Here is a 25298-nt window from a genome sequence, read left to right on the forward strand (position 1 = left end):
GTGTAACTTGTCTCCCCCAGACATGGACGAATGCAGCTTCTCTGAATTCCTCTGCCAACATGAGTGTGTGAACCAGCCGGGCACGTACTTCTGCTCCTGCCCAGCCGGCTACATCCTGCTGGACGACAACAGGAGCTGCCAGGGTGAGGCTGCTAGAGGGACCCAGCTAGGGGAGGTGTGAGATGGGGCTGGCTCAGGGGGCCACCTGGATGTCTTTGCCTGGGGAAGGTGGCCGGGGTGAGGGTGTGAATGGGTGCTGGTGACTCCCAGTGCGGCAGGCTCTGGGCAGGATGCCTGGGCTGGTACCTTCCTGCCCTGCAACCCCATCCTTTGGCTTCAGAAAGGACAAGGTCACTCTCGTTGCTGGAATGCCCTCTGCAGATACACGCAGCTGGTCCTGCCTCCCCAGGCAGGTCTCTGCGGCCCCTCTGAGGAAGGCTCCAGACCCCACCAGGACCTCTGACGGCTGGCTCGTGGTCCATGAGCCAGTTTTCTCATGCTCCCTGGAGAGCAGCCTGGTCAGCCTTTCTCTACCAACTTCCTAGAGAATGGACGCAGGTGGGGGACACCTGCATCCTCTGACTGCTGCATGCCTCAAAGGGTCGTGACCCCCGGCTGTGAAGGGGGAGGGGTCTCCCCAAGATTGGCTGCTCAAGATGCTTTCCAGCCCATGCTCACCTACTGGGGCAGATGGAGGAGGCTGGTAGCTGGGCAACAGATTCATTTTCAGCTCCTTGGACCTGCCTTATCCCAACACCAAGCAAGAATTCTCCACACAACAGTGCCAAGCAGTAGAAATATATTGTGAGCTATAAATGTGAGCCACATATGTAATTTAAAATGTCCTAGTAGTCACATTAATACAATAGAAAGAAACAGGTAAAATTAATTTTAGAGCATATTTTATTTTGAGCTGTATATCTAAAATATTACCTTTCTACTGTGTACTCAATATAAAAATTATCGATGTTTTCCATTCTTTGGCTTTACTAAGTTGTCGGAATCTGATCTGTATTTTCCACTCACAGCACATCTCAGTTTAGACTAGTCACGTTTCAGGTGCTCGGTGGTCATGTGTGGCCGGTGGCTGCCATCCTGGATAGTGTAGCTCTATAGAAAGACCCAGGCAGCTTCCACCCCCACTCCCACCCATCTGGCCCCGGGTCCGTCACCTTGGAAGTGCTGCCTGGCTTCAGCCTCTTGTCTATCATGCGTCTCAGACATCAACGAGTGTGAGCACAGAAACCACACGTGCATCCTGCAGCAGACCTGCTACAATCTGCAAGGGGGCTTCAAGTGCATCGACCCCATCCGCTGTGAGGAGCCTTATCTGCGGATCAGTGATAAGTAAGTCATGGCTTCCCCTGGGGAGATGGGAATGTGGATGAGGAGCCTGTTTCAGAAATCTGCCGGTGTGGTGTCAAGGAGAGAGTACCTGCCAGGGTAATGGGAGGTGTGGTCTACTGTCTCCTACGCAACAAGGGAAGCCTGGCGTGCTCCAGTCCATGGGGTAGCAAAGAGTCAGACGCCACTGAGCGACTGAACTGAACACAACACATGTGTGCCCTCCCTCCCCCGCCACACTGTTCTCTACCGTTCCCCAACTCAAGCCAGAGCTATATGAAGATTCTCTAGACTACTAATCAAGAGGAGAGGCGGGGCTCATGAGTCTCCTTTTCCCTTTAATGACTTTGTTCTGGATGTTGTTGCTGGTTTGGTGGATATACGGGGTCTTTAGATAGAGCTGGGCTTCTCAAAGATCACGTGCATAGAAACCACCCAGGGATCTTGTTAATGGCCCAATTCTGATTCCATGGGCCTGATTTGGTGTGAGAGTCAGCCTTGCAGACAAGCCCCCAGGTGAAATGGATGCTTCTAGTCTTCCTGGACCTTGTAGGGAGTAGCGAGGGCCTGGACAGGTCACTAGAGAGTTCTCATTAACTGAGGGTAATTAGCTTGCTCTAATCAAGTTTTTGATGTCACAATAGTGATTAAATGAAATCACCAGATGGCAAATATTTAGTTGAGGTGAGAACTGAAGTGAAGACAACCTCTACAGAGCGAATACACTAGATCAGTGGTTTTCTGCCCCCGTGTACTAGAAATTCCTTTTCCTACTGTTCAGTTCCTATTTATCTGTCTCAGTTCCACAGCAGCCTGCATGCATTACAACAGGCACGTGCACGCACACACACACACACACACACACACACACACACACACACAGAGATGTCTTCTGCCCTCCTCCCTTCTAGTCACCTGTTTACTACCCCTGAAGCTCCCAGCCCTCCCAACTGGGATACATGGATGGAACAAACACGTCCATCATGCATGCCCTCTAAGGACACAGCTCCTAAGAGGAATGCATACCTTACCAGTGTGCTTCCTGCTCTGATCAAAAGCTGGCAGAAGAGGACAAAGTCAGGAACAGACAGGTCCTAAAGGAGTCTTTGCTGGCTGCTAAGAGCTGTGCTTCTAAGTAACCCTGTGGAACAGCATTCTTTGATTTCTGGTTCCAAGGCCCTTTGTGGCAGAGCAGAACTCCGCCCTCACTGACTCCCATTCCTGGTTGTCCCTGGTTTCTCCAGGTCTCAGTTGTCTGTGGTGGGGACCCTCCCTGAGCTGGTGTTACTGGCGGGGCCTGACAAGCCGCTGAGAGCCCTGGAAGACTCCTGCACCCTGCCTCCAGGCCCCATTCCAGTTTCACTCCAGCTGCCCTTGTCCAGCTCATTTCCTTGTTCAGGTGTCCTGTATTCCTGCCAACCCGAGCATGACCTGCTCTCACCTTCACCCACACCCTGGAATGTCCCGCCTCCCGGCTTCTGTGCACATGTTTTCTGCACATGGAAGGCATTCCTGCCATTGCCACAGGGACAGACCTGCCCCATCTTTCAGATCTGGGTGCCAGTGCCACCTCCCAGCTGCTTGCAGTCCTCTTCAGCTGGGAGCCATCTCTCCCTCCTCCAAATCTCTTTTAGAAAGCAATTAGTTTCTGTGTGACACATGACATTTTAATGTGGCTATTTTGGCACCCGGAACATCTTGACTTGGCTGTTTTGATGGAGTCTTAAAAAAACAAAACTTTAAATATTCCGTCTTAAAAAGTCATTTTATTTGTTTATTTATTTTTGGCTGTACTGGGTCTTCATTGCTTCTCTCCTCAGGCTCTTCTTCAGTTGCAGTGAGCAGGGGCTACTCTTTAGTTGCCGTAGGAGAATTTCTCATGGAGGTGGCTTCTGGTGTTGCAGAGCACAGGCTCTAGGCACATGGGCTTCAGTAGTTTCAGAGTAAAGGCTCCACAGTTGTAGTTTCCAGGCACAGGCTCAATAGTTGTGGCACATAATTGCTCTCTGGCATATGGGATCTTCCCGGACCAGGGATAGAACCCGTACCTCCTGCATGTGGATCCAACCTCTCCTGCAAGCAGATTTTTTACCCCTGAGCCACCAGGGAAGGCGCTAAAAATTCTTTTTACACCCTCACTTATTAAGTGTTAGTCAGACTCCTGGTCTGTGCCCAGTGCCAGCTGCTGTGATATTTGTTCTTATGCTGGTGGAGGAGGAAGACAATGAACAAATGGTCACATAATGAATCCATGATCCTCGATGGTAGTAGAGGCTGAGAACAGGAAGAACAGAAATTTACAAAGTGAAAGAGTAGGCTGGACTTGGTCTAGTCTGGGGAGGCTAAAAGCCCCTCTGAGTGAATGACCCTTGAGCTGGAATGGTAAGGCGAGTCGATGTTAACAGAGTAGAATAGCAGAGGGAACCGAGTGTTTAAGACTATGAGACAAGAGTGAGCTTAATGTCTTCGGGGACGGGAAGAAGCTGCAGCCTCATGAATGACATGGACAGTGACCTGTGAGGAAGTTAGAGAAACTAACAGAGACCAGACCCCATGAGGTTTTAGAGGTTAGAATATGAGTTTAGTTTTTATCCAAGTCACAATGGGTGCCACTGTAGAACCTTTGAAGCAGGATACAGACATAATCTGATTTATGTTTGAAGAAGGGCACTCTGCCTGTGGTGTAATAGGTTGGAGTGGGAGAGCCTTCTGTTCCATCAAGGAGGCTGTCACACGGTCCAGGTGAGACAGCAAGGCGGTGCACTGATGGTGGAGATGGAGTAGCTGGATTTGGACTACATTTTAGAAGTAGAACGGATAGATTTTGAAGATGGACTGGAAGTCAGGGTAGAGTGACAGAAACAGCAAAGCGTAATCCCAGTTTTGGCCACCAAGGCCTAGATCAACAGATATCCTCATCCTGTTATGCACTCTGACCTCTAGGGGGAATCTCAGGGATGAGAGGAGAGATGGAGGCGATTCGGGATAAATCCAGGGGTGTCTGTAAAACACATACCTTGGTAATAAGTCAACTTTATACTATGATATTGCTATTACTAGTTTTCAAGTGAGATGCTTTGTATCTTAGATATTTGTGTCTATGATTTATTTCTATTAAGGAGTAAATTTAAGATCATTAAATTTATCATTGCAGTAAACGTCCTAACATCTGAAAGTCCTGTCCTAACATTGTATCTTATACATAGTGAGTTCTGATGTTTGTTTAGAGAAAGAAAATACCCAATTCTATTCCACACAGACTGGAGTAAGTACAATAGAAAATATAAAAAATACCACTCAAGACCCGTCAATCTATTGTAATTTTACACTTTTAAAGCTTCTCAATGAGTATGGATGGTTGGGAAGTGAAGAGCTATGAAGCACACTTTTGCCAACTAAATATGTGACCATCTTGAAGTACATTACAGGATGTCCCAGTGTTCTGAAAACCAGACAACTCAGGTTTATGCTTTAGTAACAGAGCTATCTGATTGGCCAGAACAGGCTGTTCGCTAGGAACCAGAGGGCTCACTTACATGCTGGAAGTTTTTAGACCAGAGACAGAAGTAGAGGACCTCTGCAGTCACAGCATTTGGATGGTAGAAATGGGGTGTCCTCCTTTTCCATGTTTCAAACACAGAGGTAGGTACAACCAGCATCTGGAAAGGATCTGCAGCTTTCTCACATGATTTCCCTTCCCGACAGCCGCTGTATGTGTCCCGCTGAGAATCCTGGCTGCAGAGACCAGCCCTTCACCATCTTGTACCGGGATATGGACGTGGTGTCAGGACGCTCTGTTCCTGCTGACATCTTCCAAATGCAAGCAACCACCCGCTACCCTGGGGCTTATTACATTTTCCAGATCAAGTCTGGGAATGAGGGCAGAGAATTCTACATGCGGGTAAGAGGGGGTGCTGAGTGGTGGTCACCATCTTCCACAGGGTGTTCTGTTGTCTAGCCTGGAGTGTGCTTCTAGAAACAGGCCAGTGGGCAGCCCAGAGGAGTGGGTGTGGAGGCGGGAGGGGAAAGTGGATGGGAGTCAGGACTCCACTGTCCTGGTTCCTCTCAGTTTCTGAGTGGCCTAGAGAAAGCTGCTTCTCCTCTGTGAGCCTCAGGATCCTTATCTGTGCAATGAGAGATTAGGCCAAGATGCAATCATAGGTCTCTTTCTTCCTGCAGTTCTTTTTTTTTTTTTAACCATTTTTTAAAACTTGAAGTGTAGACAATTTACAATGTTGTCTTAGTTCCAGGTGTACGGCAAAGTGATTCCGTTATATTTACAGATAAAGACATATCGATATCTATGTATCTATATCTATGTACGTATATTCTCTCAAGTCCCTGGGCTTCCCAGGTGACTCAGTGGTAAAGGAACTGTCTACTAATGCAGGAGCTGTAGGAGACACAGGTTCAGTCCCTGGGACAGGAAGATCCCCTGGAGGAGGAAATCCACACCAGTATTCTTGTCTGGAAAATTCCATGGACAGAGGACCCTGGCAGGCTACAGTCCATGGGGTCACAAAAGAGTCCAACACAGCTGAAGCAACTGAGCACTCATACAAGCATCAAGTCCCTACTGTTTGCTTCTAGAAACTGACTACAGCAGTAGACAAAATGGCCCCGATCCCTGCCTTCATGGCACTTACATAGCAGTGAACTTAAAGGCATTCCTCAAAGAAGTGGGCTCTACCTGTGTTGTCCAACACAGTAGCCATTTGGTTCTTTAAATTTAAACTAATGAAAATGAAGTAAAATAAATAAAATTAAAAATTAGGTTCTATCGTTGCACTAACTACATTCCAAGGGATCAGTAGCAACATGAGGCTGCTGTATTAGCTTGGACATAGAGCATTTCTATCACTGGAGAAAGTTTGGCTGGCTAGCATCGATTGAGCCATATCAGGATAAATTGATGTGGATTTATCAGGAACAAATTTTAGAGCACACATCCTAAATGTGTTTGATTATTTGTAAATTACACACATGTGATACTGTACCATTTCTATCATTGAGCTTCATTTCCCTCAACCTCTGGAGGGATCACGTGTCTTTGGAGCCCACTGTCTTATAGAGATGTTTTTCACATTTCAGTGTGAATTTGGATGCTTGTTGAAAAAGTGAATTCCAGAACTTCCTTTCTAGAGGATTTATTTCAGAAGATGGTGGAAAAAAAAAAAAAGGAAGATGGTGGCTAAGACCTAGTGTATCGGTTTCTGATGTCTGCTGTAACAAATTGTCACCAGCTTGGGTGGCTTAGGACAATAGGAATTTATTCTGGAAGCCAGAAGTCTAAAATCATTGTCACTGTGCTGGAATCTACCCACTGCTCTGGGCTTCCCAGGTGGTGCTAGTGGTAAAGAACCTACCTGCCAATGCAGGAGATGTAAGAGATGAGGGTTTCATCCCTGGCTCAGGAAGATCCCCTGAAGGAGGGCATGGCAACCCACTCCAGTATTTTTGCCTAGAGAATCCCATGGACAGAGCAGTCTGGCAGGCTACAGTCCATGGGGTCACAAAGATTCAGACACAACTGAAGTGACTTAGCACACTCAGGCACACACTGAAATCAAGATGTCAGCAGGGTCATGCTGCCTCCAGAGGTTACAGGGGAGAATCCCTTCCTTGTCTCTTCCAGCTTCTGGTGCTGCCAGTCTTTCTTGATTTGTGACCACACCACTCCAGTCTCTGCATCCTTGTCACATTCCCTCCTCCTCTTCTGTGTGTATCAAATCTCCCCCCTCTCTTAGAATGTCACTTGTGATTATATTTAGGGCCTACCCAGATAATCCAGGATAATCCCCTGTGTTAAGATCCTTAACTTAATCCCATCTGCAAAGATCCCCTTTCCATATAAGGTAATATTTATAGGGTCCAGGGATTAGGACTTGATACCCTTGGGGGCCATGATTCACCTTAGGAATCTGCATTTCTTTTTTTAAAAAAATTAATTAATTAATTTTACTTTACAACATTGTATTGGTTTTGCCATATATTGGCTTGAATCTGCCATGGGTGTACATGTGTTCCCCATCCTGAACCCCCCTCACACCTCCCTCCCCATCCCATCCCTCTGGGTCATCCCAGTGCACCAGCTCCAAGCATCCTGTATCATGCATCGAACCTGGACTGGCAGGGACTCTGCATTTTTAATGAACACAGTATGTGGTCCTCCAGGGTCAGTGTGGGGCACTCGACTCAGAAGTTCACAGCTTTGACAGGGATAGCATGTGGGCTGGTGAAAGAACCGTGTGTCTGAGCTCTCTTTCCACCCTCTCCCAAACCCCTGTCTTCCAGTCTTTGCCTCTGGGGCTGGGACCATCTGAAAAGAGAGAGGTTTCAGAAGCAGGATTAGAACAGATTAGAAAGGCCTCAGGAGCTAGTATCATGCCTGTTTCCTCACTAATATGTTTTGGACAAGACTCAAACAGGGCCAGGTCACATGTGATAATGCACTTGTGGACCCAGCATCTGTAGAACAGTGTAGTGGGGTCACGGGCTTTGTAAGAAGATGGAATGAGTTGAGGGTAGAGGAACTTCTCAAGATGAAAAAGATGGGGCTGTGTCTCTGTCAGTCCTTCCTGCGTTCCCATCAGCCATGGCTATCCAGCGGAACCCACCTCTGCCCGCCTCTGTGGGCTTGCTGCCCCCTTGAGCATAAGCCCAGCCCGCCAGCATTCTCCCATCTGGCCTCTGTCATCTGTACAGACACAGCAGGTCCCAATCATAGGATACAAAGATGCCCCTCTTGGGGATTTAAAATACCATCACCTGTATCAGCTGCTTTAGGTTTCCCCCCCAGCAGAATAGAGGCTCTAGGAAGTGGCCTTGTCTTGGCCAGGTCACCACCTACTAAAATCCCCTTGATCCAAATGTTCCCTGTGTAGCTGACTTGTAAGAGCTGCCCCATGATGGTGGGGGAGAGATCGTCTTCTGCAGGCGAGTGACCAGGAGGGGGGCCCCTTCCTGAGAGCTTCCTCTAGTGCCTGGATTGTTACGGTGACGAGGGGACCCTTGAAACTCACAAAACTTTGAGCCGTATGTGGTTTGCTCGCTCTCTCTGGAGGACTTTGAGAAGGGCCCTAATTGGTTAGCATTTATTCAACTGAGGATGCCATGACACCGAAGGGATAAGGGCACATAGACCTGCCCCAGGAATGGCTGAAGGAACTTAGGGATGGGAAGCTGGATCCTGACTGGAAAGGTCCTAAAAGCTGCTCTTGGGAAGAGAAGACAGGTCCGGTGTAGGGGCCCTGTGAAGCCAGGTAGCCTCCCTGCAGGAGGAGGTAATGTTTCCCTCCCCACACTGTGCAAAGCAGCAGTGTCCTCCTCAGGAGGCCACGCAGTCGTGGGCTGTGGAGCCAGGCTGACCCACCTCATTTCCTTCCACAACTCACCAACCCTATGGCCTTGGACACACACTCTAATCTCTCTGAGCCTCAGTTTCCTCATCTGTGCATGCTAAATCACTTCAGTCGTGTCCGACTCTTTGCAACCCTATGGACTGTAGTCCGCCAGGCTCCTCTGATCATGGGATTCTCCAGGCAAGAATACTGGAGTGGGTTGCCATTTCCTTCTCCAGGGGATCTTCCGAACCCAGGGATCAAACACGCATCTCTTATGTCTCCTGCATTGGCAGACAGGTCCTGTACCCCTAGTGCCACCTGGGAAGCCATCCTTATCTGTATAGAGGGGATAATGATAGTATCTACTCTGGGACTGGATGAGATCATCTACTTAGCACAGTGCTTGGAGCACAGAGCAGCTGTTTTTTATCAAACAAGCAGGATGAAACTTTCAATAACTTTCTTTTTCTCCTCTGGCTATCTTGAATCTGCACACACCTGGGTGAGTCTCAGGCGGAGCCCATTGGATTCACAGATGCTCTCAGTTACTATCAAATTGTCTTTCTCCCCCATGTCAGAAGTCCCAGCTGCTTTAGGTAGAAGCCAACCACGAGTCTATCAGTGTAAAGTCCCCACCTCCCCCAGCCCTCCCTGCCAGCTTGAATCTCTGTCCTGCCTTCCTCTTCCCCTTTCCTCACTGATTGTGCTGACCTGGCTCCTCCTTTGGGGTTTTGGGGGTACAGATGGTGGAAGGGAAGTGGTGAGGGGGGCCAGGGTCTTACTCCCTTGTTGCCATTGTAGGCAGGACCTGGTGCTCTCTTCTGGGGCCCAAATGCTCTTGCTTTCATGGGATGCTTTGTCGGTTCTTTGGAGACTTCCCTGAGGACTTTGCACTGACCATTCCCAGGTGCGGGAGAGGGCCTCTGGTTGGCTGCTTGCCACCCCAAACCACTCTCTCAGAAAATTTGCATGTGTGGGTGTTGCCTCACCCTGGCGGGCAGACCTTGCACTGGGCCTTCAGGACACCAGTAGCCAGCTCCCCCACAGGCCCCTGTCCCCCGCGTGGTGCACAGCATCTCTGGGCTTTCTTCTCCGGGAGAGTCCAGTGCACTGTATGCATCCTTAAGTTCATAGGGCCCACACTGAAAGCCCCTCTTGCTTGATTTGGGGGCTGGTAAGTGTGTCTGATATACAGGCTGGAGGCGACAGAGTAAGAGATCTGGCGCTGGGCCATGGCCTTCAAGTCCTGTATGACAACAGCAGGAAAAATTACACAAATAGCAGTCACAGCTGATCCTGTATGGTGCGGGACATATGTCAAGTATTTCCCATGTATCACTGCTCTCATCTTCATCACAGCCCTGTCCTCTAGGGCAGGGGTCCCCACCCTCCAGGATCTATTGCCTGATGGTCTGAGGTGGAGCTGATGTAATCATAGTAGAAATAAAGTGCACAATAAATGTAATGCACTTGAATCATCCTTAAACCATCCCCCGCCTTCCGGTCTTCCACAAAACCGGTCTCTGGTGCCCAGAAGGTTGGGCACTGCTGCTAGAGCTTGCTTGCCCTCCCTGACTTTCCAGATGAGAGCACTGAGACACCGAGAGGTGAAGGAACCTGCCCCAGATCTCACAGCTTAGGAAATCCCAGCGCAGGATTAGAACCCAGACAGTGTGCCCCTAGTATCTGTACATACTCACATTTCTCTTTAGGATGTGGGGTCTCAGCCAAAATTGAGATGACAAAAAAGTCTCCTTTAATGTCTAATCACAATAGAAAGTGTCCAATAAGCACTGGTTATGATTGTATTGGTAGAGTCATTTCTGCGGCTTCTGCTACTGTGGTTAGGAGGTTGTGGGCTGTGGGGCCCTGGCGAGGTTGGAGATGTTGGAGATGCCCAAGGGACTGCAGCATCTTGTCGGGGGTGGGTGTTGATGGCTGTTCAGACTCTGCCGCCCTGAGTGTCACTGATGGTGTTACAGTCTCCTGGGAAGAGCTTCATTTCACACAGCAGGCAAGCCACACACATACATACCCACAAACATACACACACATGCACACACGCCTGTACGTACACACACACACACACACACAGTCGCTCATGTGCACAGGTAGATGCTGCTGCTGCTGCTGCTGCTGCTAAGCCGCTTCTATTGTGTACGACTCCGTGCGACCCCATAGACTGCAGCCCACCAGGCTCCCCCGTCCCTGGGATTCTCCAGGCAATAACACTGGAGTGGGTTGCCATTTCCTTCTCCAATGCACGAAGGTGAAAAGTGAAAGCCAAGTCGCTGTCATGTCCGACTCTTCACGACCCCATGGACCGCAGCCTACCAGGCTCCTCCGTCCACGGGATTCTCCAGGCAAGAGCACTGGAGTGGGGTGCCATTGCCTTCTCCAGCACAGGTACATACACACATGCAAATACTCACATGCATACACACAGGGACACACACACACACACGTACACACACATCCCTTTCATGAGCCCCCATTGGCACTCTGCCTCTCCCTGAGACCTGGACAGACAGCTGGTGACTGGCTTTGGCCAGGTGACTTAGGGACAGTTAGGACAGGAAGAAGGAGTCCGGGCTCAGGGTACAAACTGCGCCAAAGGGCCTGGAGATCAGGTGACGGGGCCAGGGAAAGCTGACTTGCTGTGGCCTGGCTGCTTGCCCTGTGTCAGACAACGCCTTCTCGCTGGTTGACTCAGGACAAACCTGAGCCTGTGTGGGGGCAGGCCCAAGAAGACAGACAGTCAGGTGGGCTGTTTGCAAGCTACTCCCCTGTGGGCCCCTTCACCGGCATCACAATTCGCTCCACCTTCTGTCACTGACGTTAATTCAGCTCCACTACATATGCAGCTCTGAGAGTTTAGGAACACGTGGCTTCTGCCCTGAGGATTCCACACTATGAGGGGAGGGAAAAACAACCCAGCAAACATTTACAATTCAAAGGAGTGATTCTCAAGTAGACTAAGTGCCTGGGATGGTCTGGAAATGGAGAGATACTGAGAACTTATCTGAGTTTAGTGGCTAGAAGCTTGATTTTTGGAGTCAGATGCTTTAGTACCATGTGCTACATTACTTTGTAGGGTTATAAAGATTAAAAAGGAGATGTATGCAAAAGAAAGGGAAAGTGTCAGTCGCTCAGTCATGTCTGACTCTTTGCCATCCCATGGACTGTAGCTCACCAGGCTCCTCTGTCCAGGGGATTCTCCAGGCAAGAATACTGAAGTGGGTAGCCCTTCCCCTCTCCAAGGAATCTTCCTGACCCAGAGATCGAACCTGAGTCTCCCACATTGCAGGCAGTCTTTACCAGCTGAGCCACCAGGGAAGCCCAAGTCGTAGCCAAATGCTGAGTATCAGCCATGACCACCATCACCATCATCATTTTGTACTAAGTGATCACCAAGTTCACTAATGACCAGAGCCTCTCAGGGGGGCCTATTTCATTAATGCCCTGGGTCTGCCCTAAAAGCCTAGTGAGGAGGGGAGATATCTGTCCTCAGCAAACTTGGCAGGCACTTGAGTCCTCCATGTGCTTGTGGGCTGGCCTTTCTCAGGCTGCTGCAGATCTGACCCTGCTGGGGATCAGACTGGTTGACCTCTAAGACTACTTCCAAATAGAAGAGGCAGTGATGCTCTCACACTCTGGAGACATTTACAAGGACAGCCCAAAGGAACAACTGGGAAGTTTCCAGCTGTTCCACTCCCTATCCCAGGCTCTGCAACTCTCCCACCCACAGCTTGCCCACAGCTTGCCCAAGCCTGCCCACAGCTCAGGGTCCTCAACCCCTGGCCTTTGTTTGTGCAAACAGTAAAAGCTGGTGAGATAATAGACCTGTAAATGCCCTGGGCATTTCCCTGTATGGCTGTACCCTCTGAAGTCCTAGCCCAGGGCTCCAAGGTTTTGCAAGAGTTGACAAGGAAGTCGGAGCGATCCTCTGTATGAGAGGGTGCCAATTGCACGGATGCTGACGGGAACAGAGGGAGCTGATGCCAAGAGGAAGTTGTGTAGTGTCAGGCTGCTGATAGCCCAGTGGACAGGGGAGGTCCCCCTACTGGGGTGGGACCTGTCTGCCTGCCCTGCCCTTGTCATACCTGTGGCAGCTCTTGGGGATGTCCAGAACTTTATGGGGAGCTCTCCCTTCATGGAGACAGATAAAATGTCTGGTATGGCTTTAAACAAGCCAAGTTTCTTGATTTTGCAGAGCTTGTTGCTTTGTTTCTGGACACAGTGCTGGGCGCTGCAACTTGTAGGAAGGGATTGTCCAGCATGTCCTGCTCCCTTGTGCTATTTACTTTCCAGGGACCTACTTTCTTGTTGTTGCCCTGGCCCTCTGAGTATTTGTCCTTCAGGGAAGTGCTAGGGAGAAATAAAACATGTATCAGTCTTTTCTGATAATTGTGCAGTGAAAGAGGCCCGAAGTTTGCGGTCAAAAGCACTGGAATGGAACCCCATTTCCCTGCCCATAAGTGGTCTAGTGACCCTAAGCAGTGACTTAACTTATGGAGACTCAGTTCACAACAGGAACAACAGAACAAGGGGATAACAAGACATACCTTTAGTATGGCAGCTAGGGTCCCCAGACTGGGTCCTGTGCTTTTAGATGAGCACCCCTTAATTGTTGATGTGCCTATGAATCACCTGCAGATTGTATTAAGCTACAGCTTCTGGCTTAGTATGCCTTAGGCTGGTGCTGAGGTCTTTCATTACTCATAAGTGCCCTGGTGATGCTGATACTGCTGGTCCAAGGACCACACTTTGAGTAGCCAGGCCTTTCAGAGCTTTTACAAGGATTAAATGAGAATATGTACGTAAAAGTGGCCAGAAGAGTGCTTCACACATAGCAGAAGCTAAGTTATGTCAGTCCTCTTTCCTCACCACCTTGAAAACTTTAGGAAAAGATTCAGTGGAGGAAAAAAACTCAGATGAAGTTATCAGGACCACAGAGATAGATTCACAGGGTGACGAAGCTGCAGGGCAGGGGGTGCGGTGTGTCCAGCCAGAAGCTCCAGCAGAGGCTGCACTCGGAACCACCTGGAGGCTGGTAAACAAGTCACACTTCCCCAGGCATCATCAAAAAAAATCCACTGCAGCAGAAAATCTTGGAATGGGCCCCTGGAATTATTAGTTTAAAAAGTGTCCCAGGTGCTATGGAGCTGTTTACTTGGCAACTGCTGATCTGGTACAAACTCTCTTTTTAGAGAGGAGTGTCAGAGAAGTGAAGCAACAGCCTGGAGTCACACAGTTTAGGCAACTGTTTGTTCTTTTATTCAAGACACAGTCACTGAACATTTACCATGTGCCAGGCATCATTCTGGGTTCTGGAGGGCTCGGGGTGGTAAACCCACCCCCAGTCCTCGCTCTTAAAGAGTTCATGGCCTACTGTGGACCTAGACATCAGACGTGGACCTGGTGAATAGCATGGATGATGACACGTGATAATGAATACTTTTCTTCCTCGGTAAAGTAGGGGGTGCACTGGCAGAAGGTCACAGGGACCTGAATTAAATTGGAAAAAGCAGAGAAGCTCCTCTGAGGAGGTGATGTTTCAGTGAGACCTGAAGGGGCAGCAGGGAGAAGCCAGGGGAACATGAAGCAAAGTCAGGGAGGAGGGCATCAAGGGATGCCAGTCTGCTGGCAGTGGGCAAGGGGGAGCACCCCGATTGGGGCTACTGAGGCTGGCTGCGACCAGACCACTTGACCTTTGGCTTTGGTGACTGTCCCAGAGGCCATGTCACCTGAAGGACAGCTTTCCTCACCCTCTCTACCATTGTTTGTTTTCTTTTTCTAAAAAGTTTATTATTGGAGTATAATTGCTTTACAATGTGTTAGTTTCTGCTGTACAACATGAATCAGCTTTATGTATACATACATCCCCTCCCTCTTGAGCCTCCCTCCCACCACCCTCATCCCACCCTTGTAGGTCATCACAGAGCCCCGAGCTGAGTACCCTGAGCTATACAGTAGCCTCTCTCTCTCTGTTTTACACATGATACTGTATATATGTCAATACTTCTCCCAGTTGGTCCCAAGCTCCCTTCCCTGCTCTGTGTCCACACGTCTGTTCTCTCCGTCTGCGTCTCTATTCCTGTTCCTGCAAACAGGCTCATCTGTACCATTTGCTGCTGTGTGACAGCTTCCAGAGTCAAGCTTACCCTTGGCTCCGTCAGCCGGTCAGACCTTCTCTAACTAGTATACCCGGTTCCGTCCACAGCAAACGGGCCCCATCAGTGCCACCCTGGTGATGACTCGCCCCATCAAAGGGCCCCGGGACATACAACTGGACTTGGAAATGATCACGGTCAACACCGTCATCAACTTCAGAGGCAGCTCTGTGATCCGACTGCGGATATATGTGTCCCAGTACCCGTTCTGAGCGCCAGGCTGCAGCCTCTGACACTGCCTCCAACTGCACCAAGGGACAGAGAAGCGGAGAAACCAGAGAGGGCCCGAGAATGAGACAGACGTGAGGCCTTTTCGGCTGAACGTCTCCTGAGGAGTCAGTATGAGTCCCAACCACGCCTCTATTCTTATAGACCCATCACTTTGAAGGACATACTTCCCCAGTTTCTACGACGCAGTTATCGAAAAGCATTATCACTGGCACCCTGACCTGAGATCGACGGTGATTTTTCAAGGCCTTCAGTTTATTTCCATAGTTTTCCAAGAAAATAGGTTTGCGGGGGTGTGAGTCCACGTTCTAAAACTGTGAACCACTTCCTCTCACCTCCTCCAGGCCTTCTCTCTATCTCTCGCTGATTGCTTCTTTGCCAAGGCCCCCAAAAGCTCCCGGGGACGCTGGGTATAGCTAGCTTGCTTCTTGCATGTACAGAAGGCTATAGAAAGAAACCACAGAATGATCTAAAGGTTTTTAAAGAGTCTATTTCAAAGCCATGTCTGGTATTTTCAGCCATAAGAGAAGTTTTAGTTGTCCTTAAATTTGTATAACTGTTTAATCCTTTCTTGTTCATTTTGATGATGATTATTATTTTTAATCCATGGTAGAATGCCTTCAAAAGGTCATAAGGCACATGTTATATTCTGTCTTCCCAAACCCAGTCTCCTCTCCATTTTATCCCAGTGTTTTCTTTGAAGACCCCTTCATCATGCTTTCTTTTGACTTTTTACCCAACTGGGTTGGAAGGCAGAGGTCTCCAAACTGATTAAATATTTGAAGAGATCTTGTGTTTGGTTCATTTTGACATGGGAGATGATTCAGCCTTTGGGGTTGGTTCTAGTTCTCTTTAGTTTATTGGGTACTGGCTTGAAAAGCTCTCCAGAGAGCATGATCATCATTAAAAACATAATGGGAGTGAGGGAGAGGAGAGCATCAACCCCAAATCATTAGAAGACAATGACCAAACCCTCTGTGAAGTGGATTATTTCCAGGTACTTTTCCAGAACAGGAAAGTATTCAGGTTGCTTTAAATCAGTGGCCCTCACCCCTGATGGTGTAGTAGGATAACCAGTGGAGTTTTCAAGACAAAAACTTGACTTCCTGGGCCTTACACCCAGAGATTCTGATTTACTTGTTCTTAGGTAGGACCTAAGAATTTTTAAAAGTTCATGAGTAGGTGGAGTTGAGAGTGCATTGTATAAAGAGAGGGAGACAATTGGGACCAAGCCCTGGCCACTTTATCTTCAACGTCGTTTCAGTTACTTGTACAGTTCATTGTCCTTCTCCTAGTCAGTGACCTGGATTCCTTTCAGTCTTGGAACCCCAGGCAAGGATAAAGGGGGTCAACAGAGCAGGTCACAGATGGGAGAACGGACCGGGGCAGCTGCCTTTGTGTCTCATGTCAGGAGTCAACCCTGTTACGAGTCCAAGATCATACTGCTGTCCTCACTACAGGTCAATGAATTGAGACACCAATTGTTGGGGCAAAGAATGATGACTTTGTTCAAAAGTCTGCAGACTGAGACTTTTGACGCGTATCCCAAAAAGCCATCTTGCCTGAGTTAGACTTCAGTCTTCTTTTATACTAAAAGGAGAGGAAGCAAAGTCAAACATTTCCTGATTCTGGTCAGCCGCCAGAGGGGATATGTTAATTTCTTCCTCCCTAAAAGGAACCCTTTCCAAACCATTTCCTACTGTGCCTCCTCTGTCAGGTTCAAGTGACGGTTAACAGTTAACACCAGCAACAAATCAACAACTGAACAGCCCAGTTTCACAGCTCAGATAAAAAGAGCAATTTCCTACAGACTTGCCAGGGTGCAGGCCCAGCTCCTCAGAGCAGAGAGAAGAGGTGGCTCTGGGCCTGGGGCTCCCCTTGCATGTTGGAGTCCTAGGTGTCAGGAATGGGTGTGGAGTTAGAATGCTCAAGGCTTATGTGAGCTCTGCGCCGAGCTGCTCTGAATGACTGATTCAGGCCCATAACACCATGAAGGTAAGGTTTCCTTTAACTTCTGAAAAAGTAGGAGGGGCAGCCTTGTCTTGGTGATTTGAGGACCTTTGGGTTTCAGAGGGGCCACCTTTGGAACCAGACCTGAGTCTCGAGGGCTTGCATTCTATTCGTCCATGTCAAGACATGGCTTCCTGTTTCTAAGAAAAAAGGCACATAAAAACAGTCTCAAAGGGCTTCTTGGCCTTTGGATTGCTCTTTCCAAACATAGCCTGATGAGTTCAGTGTAAATGAATCAGAAGCATGTGGGATCAATTTACCTTAAAATACACTGGGGCCTAAAAATTAAGGGAAAGATGCCTTGGGGCAAAGCGTGTATGTATTGTAGGGCCAAACCCCAAACATTTGGGAAACAGTTTCAGAGGCTCCCAGAACCTGAAAAGCTGTTGGTTTCCGCCACCCTTTGAGAATAGTCGGGTGTTACTGTTTTCATAAGACCGGGAATAAGTCTGCTCTTTGAATCTCAGCACTGTGCCCCCTCTGCTCCAGTTTGCTGGGGCTGGCTGTTCCCTCGGACCCTGAGGTATCAGGCCCTTCCATGCCTGTCCCCCCCACCCCCCACCCCATCAGCTCTACCCTATCTCTGAGCTGGGCTGGGAGCTTGTCACATGAACTCTGCTTTGTTCTGCTCCGTCAGAGGAATGAAGGGTTATGTGGTAGAAGAAATGCCAGATTAAGAACTGGGACACCTGCAAAAGTTCTTGTGTTACCACCTAATCTTCTGGGTTCAATATGGATGAAAACTTCCATTCAGCTGCCTTCAATTCTAAAGTTCTGCGATTCCTTGAAATGTACTTTGGGAATGACAGCCAGCGTTTCCATTAAACTGCAGTTTTAGAGCTTTACAGCGGTTTGCCAATCATAACACTTTCTAATTGGCATGGAATCCACCTACCTGTTGCCTCTCAGGCCTGAGTAACATACTTAGAAATTTTCTTAGGTAACTGTCTTGGCACTTGGGGTGTTATTTTCCCAGATGGTGAAAATTTTTCAGCTGGTCTGATTACTTCATTTATTTGGTGGTTTCAATGTATTTTCGTGGACTGATTGTTTACTGTAATGTGTACAAACTTCATCTGGGTAACCCAAGAGGGTGATCTGAGGGTCCCCCAGAGAGAGATGACATGACTGAAGAGCAGCTATTCTTTTTTCCCCTCTCAACACATGAAATCTTGTTTGTAAAAAGTTTTCATTGTAAGAGGAGAACACAGTTTGGTTAAGCATCCACCCAGTCCACTTGGGTTGGGCCAGTTTCTGGGTTCAGAGAGATGAACAAGACAGATAGAGGTCCCGATAAGAAATTTATGAATATCTAAGGATTGATGCAGCCTCCGAGACAAAACTAACTGAAATACATCATGGTGGATGCAGTTTAGCAGTGTGAACAAAATGATTTGGGTTAGATTCTCATAATTATTAAGACATACCTATTTCATACAACAAAAATTCTTACGAACATCCTCAGGCATGTGTTTAAAATTTAGATTAAGATGCTTCTGCTTAGGAGTTACTAAAAACACTGCAAGGAGACACAAAATCAATGTTAGCCGAAATTTTTCTCTCTCTAGGATACTGTGGTTTTGTACTTTGAAATGCAATGTTTTCATCTCCAGGGGGAAAAAAGCAGACTTTTAGTAAAGCTCTTCATTGTTTTGAAATTGGCCAATGCCCATCACCTATCACAGATATACAGATGGTTCCTTCTTGTTGATGTTTTTGTTCTCAAATTTCTTAGTGCCTTAACTTAACAGATCACTGATGCTTCATAGAATCCCTGACATAAATAACTAAAAGATGTTTTGTAAAAAAAATATAATAATAACCAAGAAGCTTCAGGACAGAAGGGAGTGCACTGAGGCAAGATTTATTACTTTGGCGGCATTTTTTTTGGCCCTGGGTGGGAGAATGACAGCATCTAGTTAGAATCTTTGATTTGCTAATGATTCCTGGTGAGGAATCTTCGCCAGCATCCATCAGTGAAATCGACCGTTAGGGTGAGAAAATAGGTGTCAACACAGGAATGATCTATTATATTGTTGTTGGTGTCCTCTCAAAGAAGGAAAGACATGTTGACAGGCGGTGACTAGCAACCCTTTTTTTCCAGGAATTTGGAATATTCTTGAGCAATAATGTAAAGTGAATGTAGGAGTAAATTGTGCATAGATGCAAATATTAAGATCTTTATGATATCTATCTAGATTTAAGTTGGTAATTTGTCAACCTGATTTAAGGCTACCAGAGAGTCACTGGATTGCTGAATGCCATTTTAAAGTAATTTTTGTTTGGGGAGGGTTGTTTTGGTTTCAACAGAGCCTTTTTTCTAATTCTTGCTCTCCTACTTTCTACTGAGAATACATTTGATGTTGCAGAACTGGCTTCTATCACAAGATAGCTACTATACTTTCAAACACATGCCTTGAGTTCTGAGCTTTAGTGTACAAACCATTTATAACTTACCCTATTTTTGATTGCCCCTTTCTTTTTTTAAGTTTAGTTTTAACTGGAGGATAATTGCTTTATACTGTTGTATTGGTTTCTGCTGTACAACAATGCAAATCAGTCATAACTATGTGTATATCCCCGCCCCTGTGAGCCTCCCTCCTGCCACACCCGCATCCCACCCCTCTAGGTTGTCACAGAGCACCGCCCCAGGTTGAACTCCCTGTGTTACAGAGGAGCACAGATTGCTCTTACAGTCTTCGTTCTCTGCTCTTAAAAATTTTTACCAAGAAAGTACCCAACATTTAAACCAAGCTATGGTATTTGCAAATAAATTAGCTCTTTACAGTGATCCTGTAGCCTTACATTTTTTCTGTTGTCTTACTTCGTTTCGTTTCCTTCTAGTTCCACACTGAAAGAGACCCCACAGAAGTGTCCACCCCAAGCTTGGCATTTCCATAGAGCATCCTCCCAGTCTTTCTGAAAAGCAGAGCTGTGGGCCAGTAACACTGCTGCAAAGGCAGCGTTTTTATGTGCAAAGGCACTACTGAAATCATAATTGGCATTTTTCAGTAAAACCACAGTTAGTCCAGAGGATCCTTTCAGCTCAGAATCTAGCCAGAGTTGGGGAGAGCTAGCCCCTCTTGCTTCCTGCTTTTTTCCTGTTGGAACTTTGGAATGTATAACCTTCTCAGAGCCCTCAGTGCCACTTTTAAAGACTCATGGCATCATTTTCCATCATAAAAACCCAGGACTTTTCTCAAGTAAGCAGTGAAGAGCTTGCAGGTGTGCTGCAAGAATTTTGTGGCCATAAAGGCACGTGGAAAAGGGGCGGTTTGCTCATCTGGAGCAGCTGGAGAGATGGGGCAGGCTCTGGAAGGGAAGGAAGTTCCTTCTTCCAGTTAATCCCGAGCCAGCACGCTGCTAACACTCAGCTAATAAAGACTCTGCTCCTCATACTCACTCCCTCCAGCTGCAAGCTTCCATCTTGGGAGACTGCCTCAAGGCTGCTCTAGTTTTTAACTTTCACCAGATTTCACTCAGCTCTGCTCCACTCCTTTGTTGATTCCTCAACAACCTGCTGAAGGCTGAGAGATGGGATGACGAGGGCAAGGATGGAGACAAGGATGGGGCTTCTCTTGTTCCTCCTCCCAAATAAGAACTCCGTTTCCTCGTTTTAGTTCTGAGTAAGGTTGTGGGCTTGGGATTGGGAGTATCCTTCATTCCCCTCCTCTTCCTCCTCTCATTTCTTCTCTTTATGCTCTTCCCTCTGTTCTTTCTTTTTCCACACTGCCCCCTAACTCCCACGCCCTGATCTCCATCCCAAAGTTGGAAGTTGGTGGTAGGGTCCTGTCCAGTGGAAGCAGGGCTGGGTCCGAGTGGCAAAGTATAAAATGATGGATATAGTTTGACGTCTTCTCTCTCCACCTCCCTTCCTCTTCTCTCCCAAGCACACAGAACCTCTCTCCGGTCTGTGGAACATCCTTTCCTGAGCAAAGCCACGATTTCCCTTTCCTCGTTTTTCTCCTGTCTTCCCTGCTCAAAATAGAAAGAATCTTTATCCAGTGATTTGATTCTGGGTCTTCCCTGTGGATGTTCTTCATGAGGAGTCATTCTCAGGATCTTTTCTGACCTCCAATTTCTCCCTTCCAGGCTTGACTTCCTTCATTCCAACAACACCCCTTGGTCAGGAGCCAGGCTACCCCTACTCATTCCCAGAAATGCACTTTAAAAAATCTTTCCAGCACTCTCTTTGTCCCTAGTCCATCTTGTCATAGTGCCTGTATTCTTCGTGTCGTCAGGAGCAGAGGCTGGGAAAAACTGGAGTCCGTTTAAACACGGGCAATGCACTATCTCTAAAGACCAGAGTGCTTTGCCCATAAAAAATAACTCAACGTTCTTTGTAAAATGTAGTCTAGCACTTTTCATAGATTCACAATTTATAGAATTATTCATCCAAACTATTCTCATAAAGAACATACTGCAGTTTTATGGACACTAGCCTTTACTCAAATCCACCTATATCTTAGCAAACTTTGCCCATACACCCCCTTTTCACAGTGGAGTTGAGACTTAGCTGCGACTTAAAGGAGGACCCCCTTCATGGATCACAGCCTTGTCACGGTGAAGGGGCTTGTGTAACTCAATGAAGCTATGAGCCATGCCATGCAGGGCCACCCAAGATGGATGGGTCATAGTGAAGAGTTCTGACAAATTGTGGTCCACTGGAAGAGGAAATGGCAACACACTCCAGTATTCTTGCTGTGAGAACCCCATGAAGAGTATGAAAAGGCAAAAAGATATGAAGCTGAAAGATGAGCCCCCTAGAATGAAGGTGTCCAGTATGTTACTGAGTATGAGCAGGGGGCAATTACTAATAGCTCCAGAAAGGATGAAGCATCCGGGTCCAAGTGGAAACAACTCTCAGCTGTGGATGTATGTCTGGTGGTAAAAGTAAACTCCAGTGCTATAAAGAACAATATTGCATAGGAACTAAGAACGTTGGGTCCATGAATCAAGGTAAATTCGATATGGTCAACCAGGAGATGGCAAGAGTGAACACGGACATCTTAGGAATCAGTAAACTAAAATAGAAGGGAATGGATGAATTTAATTCAGATGACCATTATATCTACTACTGTGGGCAAGAATCCCTTGGAAGAAATGGAGTAACCCTCATAGTCAACAAAAGAGTCTGAAATGCAGTACTTGGTGCAACCTCAAAAATGACAAAATGATCTCAGCTTGCTTCCAAGGCAAACCATTCAACATCACAGTAATCCAAGTCTACACCCAAGCCATTGATGCCAAAGAAGACTGGTTCTATGAAGACCTACAGGACTTCTTTAATGGCTCAGGTGGTGAAGAATCTGCCTGCAATGCAAGAGACCCAGGTTCAATCCCTGGGTTGGGAAGATCCCCTGGAGAAGGGACTGGGTACTCATTCCAGTATTCTTGCCTGGAGAATTCCGTGAACAGAGGAGCCTGATGAGCAACAGTCCATGGGGTTGCAAAGAGTCAGACATGACTGAGTGACGAACACACACACACACATGAAGACCCACAACACCTTCTAGAACTAACACCAACAAAAGATGTCCTTTTCATCATAGAGGATTGGAATGCAAAAATAGGAAGTCAAGAGATACCCAGAATAACAAGCAAATTTGGCCTTGGTGTACAAAATGGAGAGTTTTATTGAGAAAACATAGTGGTCATAGCAAATACCCTTTCCCAACAATCCAAGAGACCACTCTACACATGGACATCAGTTCAGTTCAGTCGTTCAGTCATGTCCGACTCTTTGTGACCCCATGAATCGCAGCACGCCAGGCCTCCCTATCCGTCACCAACTCCTGGAGTTTACCCAAACTCATGTCCATCGAGTTGGTGATGCCATCCAGCCACCTCATCCTCTGTCATCCCCTTCTCCTCCCACCCTCAATCCTTCCCAGCATCAGGGTCTTTTCCAATGAGTCAACTCTTCGCATGAGGTGGCCAAAAGTATTGGAGTTTCAGCTTCAGCATCAGTCCTTCCAATGAACACCCAGGACTGATCTCTTTAGGATGGACTGGTTGGATCTCCTTGCTGTCCAAGGGACTCTCAAGAGTCTTCTCCAACACCACAGTTCAAAAGCATCAATTCTTCAGTGCTCAGTTTTCTTCACAGTTCAACTCTCACAATCATACATGACCACTGGAAAAACCATAGCCTTGACTAGACGGACCTTTGTTGGCACCAGATGGTCAATACCAAAATCATATTCATTATGTTCTTTGCAACTGAAGATGGAGAAGCTCTATACAGTCAGCAAAAACAAGACCGGAAGCTGACTTTGGCTCAGATCATGAACTCCTTATTGCAAAATTCAGGCTTAAGTTGAAGAAAGTAGGGAAAGCCACTATGCTATTCAGGTATGACTGAAATCAAATCCCTTATGATTATACAGTGAAAGTGACAAATAGATTCAAGGGATTAGATCTGATAGAGTGCTGGAAGAACTATGGATGGAAGTTTGTAACATTGTACAGGAGGCAGTAACCAAAACCATCCCAAAGAAAAAGAAATGCAAGAAGGAAAAATGGCTGTCTGAAGAGGCTTTACAAGCAACTGAGTAAAGAAGAGAAGCAAAAAGCAAGGGAGAAAGGGAAAGATATATCCAACTGAATGCAGAGTTCTGGAGAATGGCAAGAAGAGATAAGAAGGCCTTGTTAAATGAACAGTGCAAAGAAATAGAGGAAAACAGAATGGGAAAGGCTAGAGATCTCTTCAAGAAAACTGGAGATATCAAGGGAACATTTCATGCAAGGATGTGCACAATAAAAGACAGAAACATCAAGGACCTAACAGAAGCAGAAGAGAATAAGGTGGCAGGAATACATAGATGAACTATGCAAAAAAAATCTTAATGACCTGGATAACCATGATAGTGTGGTCACTCTCCTAGAGCCAGACTTTAGGAAGCATTACTATGAACAAAGCTAGTGGAGGTGACAGAATTCCATCTGAGCTATTTCAAATACTAAAAGATGATGCTGTTCAAGTGTTGCACTCAATGTGTTGGCAAATTTGGAAAACTCGGCAGTGGCCACAGAACTGGAAAAGGTTGGCTTTTCATTCCAGTCCCAAAGAAAGGCAATGCCAAAGAATGTTCAAACCGCCATCCAGTTGCACTCATTTTACATGCTAGCAAGGTTATGCTCAAAATCCTTCAAGCTAGGCTTCAGCAGCACATAAACCGAGAACTTCCAGATGTACAAACTGGGTTTAGAAAAGGCAGAGGAACCAGAGATCAAATTGCCAATATTCATTGTATCATAGAGAAAGCAAAGGAAGTTCCAAAAAAGCATCTGCTTCATTGACTGTGCTAAAGCCTTTGACTATGTGGATCACAACAAACTGTGGAAAAGTCTTAAAAGAGATGGGAGTACCAGATTACTTTACTGTCTCCTGAGAAACTTGCGTGCAGGTCAAGAAGCAACAGTTAGAACTAGTCCGGGCATGGAACAACAGACTGCTTCAAAATTGGGAAAGAAGTACGTCAAGGCTGAATGTTGTCACTTGCTTATTTAACTTCTATACCGAGTACATCATGTGAAATGCTGGGCTGGATGAATCATGAGCTAGAATTAAGATTTCTGGGAGAAATACCAACAATCTCAGACGTGCAGATAATACCACTCTACTGGCAGAAAGTGAAGAGGAACTAAAGAGCCTCTTGATTAGCGTGAATGAGGAGAGTGAAAAAGCTGGCTTGAAATTCAAGTTAAAAAAACTAAGATCACGGCGTCTGGTCCCATCACTTCATGGTAAATAGAAGGGGGAAAAGTAGAAGCAGTGACAGATTTTCTTTTCTTAGGTTCCAAAATCACTGTGGATGGTGACTGCAGTCATGAAATTGAAAGACGCTTACTCCTTGCAAGGAAAGCTCTGACAAATATTGACAACATATTAAAAAGCAGAGACATCACTTTGTTGACAAAGGTCTGTATAATCAAAGCTATAATTTTTCCAGCAGTCATATATGGATGTGAGAGTTGTACCCTAAAGAAGACTGAGTGCTGAAGAATTGATGTTTACAAATTGTGGTGCTGGAGAAGACTCTTGAGAATCCCTTGGACTACAAGGGGATCAAACCAGTCAGTCCTAAAGGAAATCAACCCTGAATATTCATTGGAAGGACTAATGCTGAAGTTGAAGCTTCAATACTTTGGCCGTCTCATGCAAAGATCTGACTCATTGGAAAAGACCTTGATGCTA

The 25298-nt window shown here is 46.9% G+C and overlaps 2 protein-coding genes across 3 annotated transcripts in view; both read left to right on the forward strand.

Moving 5' to 3' along the window:
- The window catches only part of FBLN5 (fibulin 5), an 86541-nt gene extending 70665 nt beyond the window's left edge, over positions 1–15876 (forward strand). For both annotated transcript variants that reach the window (XM_043489700.1, XM_043489699.1), the window contains exons 8-11: positions 21–143; positions 1221–1347; positions 5050–5245; positions 14911–15876. In XM_043489700.1, the coding sequence (XP_043345635.1) occupies positions 21–143; positions 1221–1347; positions 5050–5245; positions 14911–15072 (608 nt within the window). In that variant the 3' untranslated portion in view covers positions 15073–15876. The remainder of the gene's footprint in view (positions 1–20; positions 144–1220; positions 1348–5049; positions 5246–14910) is intronic.
- Positions 15877–16020: 144 nt separating this feature from the next.
- TC2N (tandem C2 domains, nuclear) overlaps positions 16021–25298 on the forward strand; it is a 70511-nt gene continuing 61233 nt past the window's right edge. The window contains exon 1 of the mRNA XM_043489698.1: positions 16021–17083. The gene's annotated coding sequence lies outside the window, so the exon portion shown is untranslated. The remainder of the gene's footprint in view (positions 17084–25298) is intronic.

This window comes from Cervus canadensis, chromosome 17 (genome assembly GCF_019320065.1).
Source record: "Cervus canadensis isolate Bull #8, Minnesota chromosome 17, ASM1932006v1, whole genome shotgun sequence".
Lineage (NCBI taxonomy): Eukaryota > Metazoa > Chordata > Mammalia > Artiodactyla > Cervidae > Cervus > Cervus canadensis.